Below are 12615 nucleotides of genomic sequence, written 5' to 3'. Positions count from 1 at the left end.
CTGCTTATAGTTACACTGCACGCAATCCTGGGGGCACTTAGGAGCATACATTAGGGGTGACATATGTAACAATAAGGTAGCTTAGGACTTTGGAAGTACTTTTAATTCCTAATTTGGAGTTAACTTTAATTTAAAAGCAGCCAGCAAGGCAGGCCTGCCTTTACAAATAAGGGCAAAAAGTTAGGGGGCTTCTGCAATCAGCCCAGTTTTCCCACAATGTGTGTGTGTGTGTGTGTGTGTGTGTGTGTGTGTGTACATATGTATTTGTGTGCGCTTCTGTTGTAGTGACTGCATTCTAGTGACATAAGCCTGCACCATTCTTGGTAAATATGACTTAATCAAAATACATTTCATAATGTAAACACTTAAGTAGCAGCTTGAAGTAATTTTAAGTTAAATAACTTCTGTATTTTAGGCATATGTGGTTGAAGACAACAAGCAGGTTATTTTAGAAGGCCAGCATCATGTTACCCTTGAATGTGTCGGAAGAGAAGCATTGTCTTTTCCTCCAAAGCAGGTAATGTGAACATAAATTTCTTCTTTTCACTCAGTAACATTGTCCAGTGTTATGGAATTCGTAGATCAGCATGGATCGATATGAAATTTTCAATGCCTTTACGTGTCCATTATGCAGTTGATTCCAATGTAACTTTTTTTTTTTACACTTTTAATGGAGAAAAAGGTATTTGTAATTTAAGTCACTATTTTAAAGTCATTTAAAATGTTCTTCAGTAGCTTTAAGGCCCGTTAATCAATTGCAATATTTTGTTTGTAATATCAAGTCAGTAATAGGATTATGCAACTAGATTTCAGTTGTTTCTCCTGTAGCCTCTTAATGTGTATAATCAAGCTTGTAATAGATATTCACTCCAGCAGACTTACTATGTGAATCCTGGTCTAGAATTAGAAAAGTTTCCATTGCAGTAGACCATCAGTGATGACCACACCAGAAGTGACGTATATTGTGTGTAAGGGGTGCTCGACCATTGGTGACATCAGATCTGTCCACATGGAGTTAAGGAATGTAATAGATGGATCCGATATAAAACTAAGTGTAATACAGAAAATTATCTGAGAATGTAGGAAAGTCCTTACATGTTCTACAGGTGCTACTGGATCAATCAGAATGAATGTTTCAGTAGGTATGTAGCTTGTTCTTGGGAGCTGGGTGGTTTTTCTATGCAGATTTAGGAGCTTAGCTAAAACCTTTGAATTTTGGAGTTGAAAGGCAGCCATCATCAAGCAGATCCGCTTTGACAGGTAAGTACTAATAATACAGCATTAGCTTGCTCTTACAAAAGGCTAGGGAAGGCCTTGAGAACCAGGCCATCCTCCTCACAGATATTTGGCAACCTGGTTCTTCAGAAGTCAGGCTGTTGCTTCCTTTTCATGAGGTCTTTATGAACCCCATTTTAGATGCATGGAACAGCCAGCTTCAGCTGTAAACAGCCAGGTCGCCGACTGCCGTCACGCAGCTCATGAGGACCCAAAGTTCGTAACTGCTCCTCCTTCCTCAGAGAGAATTATCTGATAGAGCCTTCTAGCTGCAGATTCCTTACCTTTGATTTTCCCAGGCTCTGTGTGGCATCATTGGTGCTGAAAGTGACGTCACAGTCACTTATATATAGGCATCACCCAGGTGTGAGGCCTTCAGTTCTTTTCTTTCCGCGCCAGTTAGCACAGGTCCGCAGAGAGCTACCCCTCTGTTGCTTTTCAACAGGTCTTTTTTTTTAAACATTTTGTCGAGTTTTTCTTCGTGTGTCAAGAATGCCATTGAAAAAGGCTGGGTTCAACATTGTGGCGCCTGGCACCGCGCCTTGTCGTTTACGGACCCCAATCTCATTTGCCTCTGGTGCCTGGAGCGTGACCATGACTCCAAGTTGTGCTCGGACTGCCGGGCTGTGGTGAAGAAGGCTTTGAGAGAGTGATCCGTAAAGCTGCTTGTGATCCGGCAGTCAGCAGCACCAGTATGCCTGACTCCTAGGAGGTCCCGGACACGCTCCAGGAGCCTCAAGTCCTCTTTGTTTCATTCAAGGTCCTCAGGACACTCTGGAAGAGGCACAAGAAGAAGTTGTTGTCCAAGAGGACTTCGACTTCACCTCAGCCAACGAGACAAGTAGGTTACATCGGCGTCCCTGGTACGGTTCTGTGTTGCCCTTGCTCAGTTAGACTCTACTCCTTCCCCTGTTTCCGGGAGCCAGATCAACACCAGCTCAGATTATAGTTTTACGAAGCCATGCACCGTGCATTTGAGCTGGCCGACCCCACTGGCGTGCCTTTGGGCCCCACAGGGTCGGAGGAGACCCCAACCAGTTCCACACCAACAGCTTGAGCTCCAGTGGGGTCTTCTAGATCTGATTCTTGATCCGAACCGACACCGGTGGCACCAACCCCATTCTGATTCCCAATGATACGTAGCTGGAATAGTGCCGATTCCAGGGCCAAATGGAGCCAACAGGTGCTTGATCTTTGTCTGAGCCTTCTTTTACATGGGAGAAGAGTGGTGGGGTCACTAAACCTTTTAGAACAGCAATATGAGGAGCTATGAGAAGCCAGTGCTCTGGACACCTTTCCAGATACTGTCTTGCTCTCTCTCACCCCACTGTGGCTATGGAGGAAGGGCCTTCCTATGCAATGGTGGTGCGTTGGGCAGCAGAGGTCCTTGACCTCGAACTGCCCTCATGACTTTCAAGATGAGTAACTTGATGGAAGTGCTTCAGTCTGGGGCTTCTTCATCTGAACCACTTCTGCCTTTTAATGAAGCACTTGAATACGTCTTGCTGGAAACTTGGTCTGAGCCTAGCACAGGGGCTCCTGTTAATAGGATCAACGCCCACTGCCATGGCCCTGCACGGGCGACCCTAGCTTCCTCAGCCAACACCCCCACCCCTGAGAGGTTGGTAGTGCAAGCCTCTACTTCCCATGGCGCATTCCCTTCGGCTTCCACGGTCAGGGAATCCAAGAGGCTGGACCATCTTGGAAAGACGTTCTTTTCTTCCACCGGCCTGGCACTGAAGTCGGTAAACACCTCGTTCTTAATGGGCGGTTTCTCACATACCATTTGGGATACGGTTGCCCAAGTGCTGCCTCAGGTCCCGGAGGACGACCAGGCCCTACTCTCCCAAGCAGTAAAAGACAGGAGAGATGCAGCTAAGTTCATCATTCGGTGTTAAATATGACTGACTCGCTAGGCAGAGTGGTTGCATCGACAGTGGCCTTAAGGCACCACGCCTTGCTGAGGACATCTGTTTTTTTTGGGGGGATGTCCAGGCAAACCTGATGGACATGCCCTTTGATGGCACTCGCTTGTTTTGCCAGAAGGCAGACTCTGTGCTGGAGCACTTGAAGGAATATAGGACTTCAGCCAAGTCCTTGGGCCTCTGTGACCCCTCATCCACCGTCTACCCTCCACCCCTTTCGTGGCTATGGAAGGAGTGCATTACCATGCCAGCCCTATGCCAAACCACGGTCCCACTCAGCCTTCCTAGTCTATGCAGTGATGTGGGCATGGTACTTTCAGACCAGAAGGGTCTGCAGGCCAGAAGTGGTACGCTATCCAGACCCTGGTAGCTGGAGCCTCCAAGCCCTCCTAGTTTGGATCTGCAGACCATGCTGGCTCAGTTGGAGGGAGATTACAGCATCTTCTCCGCTGCTGGCAGTCCATAACATCGGATGCATGAGTACTGCAGATCATCATCAGGAAGGACTATGCCCTGCCTTTCCAATTTTTTCTCTCCCCATACCGCCAACATTTGAATGGCTGGCAAAGAATCATTTGTCACTTCTGTTACAGATACAAACAGCCTTAGAAAGGGTCCCGATTTCAGGAATAGGCAGTGGTTGTTATTCCTGCTACTTTCTGATATCCAAAAAAGAACAAGGGTCTTCACCCTATTCTATACCTATGGACTGTAAATCTCTTCCTCAGTAAGAAGAAGTTCAAGATGCTCATGTTGGCTCAGGTCTTGTCTGCTCTAGACCTGCAAGACTGGTTTGTAGCAGTAGACTGTACTGGCCCACAAGCGTAACTTGCGGTTTAAGGTAGGCCACGAACACTTTCAGCTCACAGTGCTGCCATTTGGCCTTACGTCCCCTCGGGTGTTCACCAAGGTGATGGTCGTGGTGGCAGCTCATCTGTGCAGGTTAGGAGTTTCAGTCTTCCTTTACCTTGATGACTGGCTGTTGAAGGCAAGCTCGCCCCAGGCTGTCATCTCCCATCTCCAGACTAAGGCAAACCTTCTGCTTTCGCTGGGGTTCACTACAAACATCCCAAAGTCACTCCTGACTCCCTCTTAGACGCTCCCTTTCATAGGCGCTGTTCTGGACACATTGCAGTTTCGGGTTTATCCTCCTGAACAGCGAGTCCAGGATATTCAGGCTGTGATACCGATGTTTTGGTCTCTATCCTGGTTTTCATTGAGACTAACTCAGGGCCTCAAGGCCTCCTGCATCCTACTGATAAAACATGCTAAATGGCATATGTAGGGTCTGCAGTAAGACCTGAGGTTCCAGTGGGCGCAGCATCAGGGAAATCTCTCCAACATGGTCCTGATCTCGGATCCAACTGCAAAAGACCTGCAGTGGTGGATTACGAACTGCGATTGGGTCAGAGGCAGACTCTTCTCCCTTCCCCAACCAGACCTTACAGTAGTGACAGATGTGTTACTTCTGGGATCAGACGGCCATCTGGGAGAGGTAAAGATCAGACGACTCTGTTCTTAGTTGGAATCCAGACTTCACAAAAACAAGTGGGGTTCCGGGTAATCCAACTAGCATTGAAAGCACTTCTTCCCCCTGTCAAGAGGAAGTTAGTGCAGGTGTTCACAGACAACACCACTACCAACACGCAGGACAGGGTTGGCTCATGGACCCTTTGTCAAGAGGCCCTGCGTCTCTGGACATTGCTAGAACAGCAGGGAATTGCCCTGGTGATTTAACACCTGGCAGGTTCTCTGAACGCAAGGGCAGACGAGCTCAGCCATCAATACCTAGCGGATCATGAGTGGCGTCTCCATTCAGAAGTGGTGCAAGGTCTCTTTCAGCAGTGGGTAGAGACTTGGTTTAATCTATTCGCCTTCAAAGAGAACATGCAATTTCAATAGTATTGCTTATTGGAGTTTTCAAGGAGGCAATCACTCAGCTATGGTTTTCATTGCAAGAGGAGCTCAGGTCTCCTGTGCGCCTTTCTGCCCATACAACTCCTGCCCAGAGTTCTCAAAAAGATCAAGAACGACCGGGCACAAGTAATTCTTGTGGCTGCGGACTGGCCACGGAGAGTCTGTTATCCCGAGCTTCTGAAAATGAGCATCGATCCTCCAATCAGGCTTCTGGAGGATCTCCTGTCGCAGCAGCAGGGAGGGTTCTCCACCCAAGCCTGTCAACTCTGCGCCTTCATGGGTGGATATTGAGCGGCAACAGTGGACAGCTTTCGACCTTCCTCCCAAAGTCTACAATGTTATCTTGGCAGCTGGGTGTTCCTCCACAAAAGAGAGCATATGCCTTTTGTTGGCAAAGACTTCTAAGATATTGTACAGAGAAGACTATAGATCCTCTCTCTGCTTCTGTATCTGACATTCTTTTTATTCTTTCTTGCCAACAGGGTTCCAGTCTGGGCGCTCTGAAGGGCTATCTTTCTGCTCTGTCCGCCTTTCTCCAGCTGCCTGATCAACCCTCTCAGTTTAAGTCCTCTATTGTAAATAGGTTTCTTAAAGGGCTTTGTAGGAAAGAAGTCTATTTTTGGCATGGTTACCCCCACTTTTTGCCTGCTATTAGTATGCTTAGACTGTTTTCACTGGGATCCTGCTAACCAGGACCCCAGTGTCTGTGCTCTCTCCCTCTAAATTTGGTTGCCTAGGACTTTTGTGCACTCTACAATTGGCATACTGGAGCCCCCTTATAAGTCCCTAGTGTATGGTACCTAGGTACACAGGGCTTTGGGGCACCAGGGGATCCCCATGGGCTGTAGCATGTATTATGCCACCCATGGGATCCCATGCAAAATGTGTCTGCAGTCCTGCCATTGCAGCCTGTGTGAAAAGGTGCATGCACCCTTTCACAACATTTCACTGCACCAGGTCACCGTAAGTCACACCTATGGTAGGCCCTCCTAGCCCAGAGGGCAGGGTTCAGGTCCCTGTGTGTGAGGGCACCTCTTCATGAGGTGCCACTATGAACTTCAGCTTCTTTGCCCTGGACTTTGTAAGTGTGGGTAAGCCATTTTAACTGTGTTCTGGACACCTGTGTTCAACTGTGTCCAACTGCATAATGGTAACTCCAAACCTGGACATGTTTGGTATCAAACTTGTCGGAATCGTACCCCAATGCTGTTGCCGTATTGGTTGTATGATTCCATGCACTCTGGAGGCCCCTTAGAGGACCCTCAGTGTTGGTCCTACCAGTCTTCTGGGGTTTTATGGGCAGCCCACGCTGCTGTCACCCATCAGACCGGTTCTGCCCGCCTGCTGCTTGACAAGCTGAAGCAGGGGAAGGCAGAACAAAGGATTTCCTGTGGGTGAGGGAGGCAACACCCTCTCCCATGGAAATAGGTGTTACAAGGCTTGGTAGGGGTTGCCTCCCCAAGCCACTGGTTTGTTTGAAGGGCACATTTGGCACCTTCCTTGCATAATCTGGTTTGCACCAGCTCAGGGACCCCCGGTCTTTCATGTGTAACACGTTGCTGTGTGACTGTAGTGGTACTGCATAAGCTTTGCATGTCTCCTAAATAAGTTTTGGTTTTTCATCCACAGCTACCTCTAGAGAGCCTTGGCTTCCTAGACACTGCCTACACTTCACTAATAGAGGTTGTCTGGACCTGGTTTCAGGTGCCAACACCATAGGTGTACACCACACACTAGGCCAGCTTCAACCAGCTTGCACATATGTTTCCCCCAACGCCCTTGATCATATCTTAGTGGGATCTTAGCCTAGTTCTTACTGACTTTATGTGTGCTCCTTGTACAGTGAGATACGGGCTTTATCATCCAAACCGCCATATCTCACAATATTTCCAGACAAGATAGTGCTATGCACCCGTTCCTCTTTCCTTCTTAAGGTGGTGACCCCATTCCATCTGGGTCAAACTGTCACCTTGCCCACTTCCTTATTTGCTCCCCCACATCCCTCTAAGGAAGAGGAGTGAGTACAACGGATGGACCTAAAAATATAGTTGTCTTCTACTTTGACCGCACGGAAGAGTTCCAGATGATGACAAACTCTTTGTGGGGTATGTGGGAGCAATGAAGGTTCGGGCAGTAAAGGAGCGGACCATTTCATGCTGGGGCGTTCTCTGTATTAAGATCTGCTACGCCCTGGCTAAGAAGCAGCCTCCTGAGGACTGAGGCCCACAAGGGGGAAAGCTGCTACCACAGAGTGAGCACTTCGAGACCCAGTCCTGGACATCTCTCGGACAGCAACGTGGGCGTCGCTGCACACGTTTGACAAATACTACTGCCTGGACAATCAGGTCCGCAGGGACGGGCTTTCAGCCTGTTTGTTCCTTCAGGACTTTTTAGGATAAAAACATTGTCCACAGCCTACCATATGGAGGATATGGTTTGTATTTAATCAAAGGTAAGGAATCTGCAGCTAGAAGTCTCTATCAGATGAACAAGTTAACTTACCCTTGGTAACGCATTATCTGGTAGACTCTTATCTAGCTGGAGATTACATACACCCACCCATGCTTCCCCACTCTGCAGATTTGCTTACTAAGGTTAGGATGATCTCTTTTTTAGGGCCCTAGTTTGGACACACATAAGCACCCGTTCTTATCATGGCTATGTGCTTCTGGCGTGGAAAGTTGTGATTAAAGTAACTGCACCCGTATGCCTGGGTGGCACCTATATAGGTGACCGCAGCATCATTTTCGGTCCCAATGACACCACACAGCCGAATGGAGCCACCTGACGGCGCATAAGGGATATGGCTCAGCAAACGTTTCCGCATCCAGCCTGATGCCTGGGAAAATCAAAGGTAAGGAATCTGCAGCTAGGTAGAGCCTTTGCCAGTTAATGCGTTACCGAAGGTAAGTAACTTGTTCGCCGTGCAGACTTCGTGAACCTTCAAGCAGAACTCTGACTTCTTTTCCTCTAAGTCTCTATGTGGAGTTCCAGAGGATTGTGGCTATAGGGGAAAAGGGTATTTTCTTCAGGGAGATTTTTTTAATCACTCCACAGCTGTACCTTTCCTTCTGACATGGTATTCCCAATCCTTTTGGGAGATGGCACAAATGGCCATTCCAAATCTACCCAACCACCCTTTTGACCATTTTGCAGATGTTGTGCATGATGGCTTGAAAGCAGCTAAACAAACCCTCTGCCCCTCGCTTAGACTTAAGGGGTTCATTGGTGACATCTATGGAACCCTCTTTTGCCATCCACTACCATGTATGGGTGAGCTCCACAGTGTTTTCAAGGGATGTGCAAGCAAATCTGATGCCCTATGATGGAGCTCGCAGTTTTGGAAAGAAGGCAGTCTAGGTCCTGGAGTGAATTAGAGTGCGAGGACATGATCCAATCCTTTGGAGTGTTTTCTCTTGCATGCCAGTTTCAGCTGCAGTACTGCAAGTTAAGATATCATGTGAAGGACTGCTGTGTTGGTGATGTCAGCCCTCACCCATTATCAATTAGCTGTCTTGCTATTTGCTTTGACATCAGCATCTAAGATTTTTGCCAAGTTTATGTTTTTGGTCACAGCACATCATCAGAGGTCTGGTATCTCTTTGTTCCATGTCTTGATGGCTGGGTGCTGAAGGAGGGATTGCTGCAGCTAATGTTGGACCACCTGGAGGCCAGCATCTCCCTGCCCTTCAGACTAAGGTATTTGATCAGCTTCCTACCTTCTTCCCTCCCATAGTCTCTGCTTCATGAGGTCTATGCTTGACATTGGCTTCCTGAAGGCATTATTGCCTCCCCAACAAGTTTGGACCATTCTGGCTATATGATCCTGACATTTTCTGAGGGAGTTCTGCGTCCACCTCTGACCAGTCTCTGCTTGTTGGGTCTGCTGGGCTTCTGCATCCTGCTGGTCTCTCACTTTCATTGGTAAATGTGTGTCCTTCAGTGGTGTCTCTATTTCTGTTGGACCCAGTACTGGGGACTAATCAAGGATACCAATTTGAATTTCCCATTAGCAGCTCGATACTTGCAGTGGTTGCTGGAAAAGGATCACTGCATTTGTGAGAAGCCACTCTGCATTTTGTAACGACCACCGTGGTGGCCAAGGGCCTCTGCCCTTGGTTGGTGCAGTCTTTGTGATACATTGGAGATACCAGCCCTCTGATTTGCTGAGGAGCAGAATTTTATTATATGTACCTTTTTCAGTTTTGTGTGAGTCATATACCTTGCATTGTGTTCCTGCCACCCATCTAACTATAGGAACAGGTCCTGATGGACAACACAACCGCAGTGTGGTATGTTAACAAATAGGCTTGTGCCCCCTGGTCGTAGAGGCACTTAATCTGTGGTTTTGTGCTCAAGCTCACTATGTATAGCTGGCTTTGAGCCATCTGGTGGGCTCACTGAATGTGCAGGCCAACAATCTCCGTTGATACTATCTTACCAACTGTGAGTGATCTCTTGGACTGGCCATGGAGGGTGCTGTTCTCACACCTGCTCTGCCTGGACCTGTGGCATCCTCACCAACTCAGGGCATATTTCCTCAAGCAGTGTGAGGGTGGGTTCGACATCTGAACCTTCATGCAGTGGATATTGAGTGGGGAAATCTATCTTCATTTGATCTTCCTCCAGAGGTGATGGACATTATTCTGTTAGTCCATTGTCCCTCTACCAAAAATGTGTGTTGTGGATATTTGGCCCTGTTTTCTATCTATGTGCTTGAGGAGGAGGTTGACCCTCTCAAGAAGTGATTGCTGTGTGTGCTTCATGCTATCTTGCCCGACAAACATTTCCTGTAGACACTGAATTGTTATTTCTCTGCCTTTGTTTGCCATATCATATGTTGCTTTTTAAGTCTGCTATTTCTTTGCACTTTGTAAAGACTTAACCTGTTTGTTTCCCCCTGTGGGAAACTGGTCCCTTGTTGGAGTACCCCCACACACACTTTTTGCCTGGTCTCTGAATGCAACTTGGACTGGAGTGCACTAGGTACATGATAACCAGGTCCCCAGTGCCAGTGTTCTTCCCCTAAAATGGATAAAATATTGTCACAATTGGAAAAATCTTTAGGTGCCACTATATGTCCCTAGTAAATGGTAGTAAGGGTAGACCCCTGAGGGCAACAGCACATATTGTGCCAACCCCAGGGACCATGCATCCACGTGCACCCTGCACTGCCATTGCAGGCTGAGTTTCCTGGTGCAAACCTAAAATGAAAAAGTGGCAGGGCACACAGCCTGTGTGACCTGTCCACAACACACTGCATGCCATATAGGTAAGTCGCCCCTCTGGCATGCCTTTCACCCCTAAGCAGGATGCACTATACTGCATGAGTGGGCATAGATGCATGAGCAATATGCCCCTACAGTGTCCTTGGTAAATCCGGGACATAGTAAGTGATCAGAGCAGCCATTTTACATGCATGTGCTGGACACTGTTCAGTACGAGTTTCACAGCTACACGATGGCCACTCTGCACCAGTATTGGATTTATTGCAAAATGTACCCTTGCACCACCTTAAAGGAGCCCTCTGCAAAAGCTAACTACCCGGGCATGGCTGCTGACCAGTCACAACCAGCCTGCCACTACCAGACAAGATCCTGGAACCCTGGAGTGAAACCATGTGCTCTCTAGGTCCAGAGAAGAAAGCCCTTCCTGGGCAGAGGTGTTACTCCTCCTCCTCCAGGAATATGCAAAGCCCGGCCTATGAGCTACAAAGGGCTTACCGCCCTTGAAACTCAACCCTCAGCCCTGCTGCTATCTGCAGATGGCGGCCCCCTGTTGCAAACCCCACTTTTGGCAGAAGCAACTGTGGGAAAATGCACAAAGGACAGGACGAGTGGCTACCCCCAACTTACACCACCCCTAAGGTGTTGCATGCGAGGTGACGTCTCCATTTCATTTTCCTATATCTTGCATGGTAGGAAAATAGCCTATCAGGGATAGGGAAGTGACCTCTACAGTAGATGATCCATTGGTCACTAAGTACTCCCCTAAACGCCCACTAAATGCAGTATTTAGTGGGCACTCCTAGGCTTGCAGATTAGATTCCAAGGACACAAGAAGACCAGTAACAAAGAAGACCCAAGGCTTGAGAACTGCATTCCTGCTGTACAAAGAAAAAGGCACCAAACCCTGCTGCACCCAGAAGTCGACAATCGCTGCTGAGAGGCTGCTTGGACATCGGACGGACTGTAAAAATCCCCAGAGGGCCACCCTCTTCTGAACACCACCGAAGATCTCCTCCAGAGTGAAGGCATCACTCAAGGAGCCAAAGACCACTGAAGTCCAGTTCACTGACCGGCTGTTGACCAAAGAACCCAGCCGGACCAAATGTGACACGATGGACCTGAAGGACAAACCCTGCAAGTGTGCCAAGTTTAGTGGCACTGCACACTCCAATGGCTGAACTGTGCAATAGCCCGGGCTAAAGGTCACTCGACGTTAGACTTCACAAAGAGAAGTCCACACCGGACTCCAGAAGGACCAGGAGGGAAGCCCCAGTCGAGGGACCTTGCAAACCACCAGATCCACCCACCAAAGTGGCCTGCTGCCCTGCAAGCAACCCTCAAAGTGACCTCCCTCCTGCTTCGAAGGGCACCTTTGTGCACAACTTTTGGGCAATCTATCTGCTCTACACCTGGCCTCCCTGGGTCCTGCACCGGAAACTAGCGGGCACTAAGGGTCCCGCGAACCTTGCAACCTCTACATTCCAAGGGGACCCACCCAACATGCCTTCCAAATCCACCTGTGCATTGCTTTTCTAAGTGGTCTCCGGCAGTGGTCCTGCACCAGCTCGAAGAACTTCTTAGCAGCTCTTCCTGCCCAAACCAAGAACCACCTGAACTCCTCCGGCTGGCACACAGGACTTCTTGGCGACCTCGACCTAAAACCAAAAGGAGACATTGGTAAACTCATTCCCTGATGTTAGATATATATTTTTAAAGTTTTCTCCCATTAATTCCTATGGTGCGTAATTACGCACAAAGACTATTTTTGCTAAACTTTGAAAAATCATTACTTAAAAAGTACTCACCCGATTTTGATGATCTTGATCTTAAAACATTTATAAAAATCTGAAGTAGTTTTGTAAAAATGGTCTCAAATTATTCCTTTGAGTGTGTGTCTTGCTTTATTGATAATGTGAGTAGAATAAATGCTTTGCACTTCTCTAAGATTGGCCTAACTGCTTGACCAAGCTACCATAAAAATTAGAGAATTCGGTGGTCTAGTTTTTACCTCTGTAAACCAACATGTGGTTGCTCGGACTCTCTGCAGTGTGCTTTGTTTTGCACCCTACATAGAGATCCAGCCTTCTGCACCCCCTCTCTGTTTGTTAAGTCATAGTGTGCCTTAATTTGGTGTTCTTTCCTGAGGTGCTCATCTTTCAAGCGGTTGAATAGTTTCCCTTTCAGGCGTCAACCTGTCTAGAATATCTGAAAGAGACATATAGCTGCAGATTCCTTAACTTAGAATCTTCCCCAGGCGCTAACCTGGATCC

General features: G+C 47.9%; 1 protein-coding gene across 3 annotated transcripts in view; it reads left to right on the top strand.

Moving 5' to 3' along the window:
- Positions 1 to 12615, top strand: part of TRAPPC8 (trafficking protein particle complex subunit 8) — a 1010076-nt gene that overhangs the window by 898609 nt on the left and 98852 nt on the right. For all 3 annotated transcript variants that reach the window (XM_069220084.1, XM_069220082.1, XM_069220083.1), the window contains one exon: positions 416 to 517. In XM_069220084.1, coding sequence (XP_069076185.1) covers positions 416 to 517 — 102 coding nt within the window. The remainder of the gene's footprint in view (positions 1 to 415; positions 518 to 12615) is intronic.

This window comes from Pleurodeles waltl, chromosome 2_2 (assembly GCF_031143425.1).
Source record: "Pleurodeles waltl isolate 20211129_DDA chromosome 2_2, aPleWal1.hap1.20221129, whole genome shotgun sequence".
NCBI classification, from domain to species: Eukaryota; Metazoa; Chordata; class Amphibia; order Caudata; family Salamandridae; genus Pleurodeles; species Pleurodeles waltl.
The sequence above is the reverse complement of the archived record's forward strand: the minus strand, read 5'-3'. Positions and strand labels throughout refer to the sequence as shown.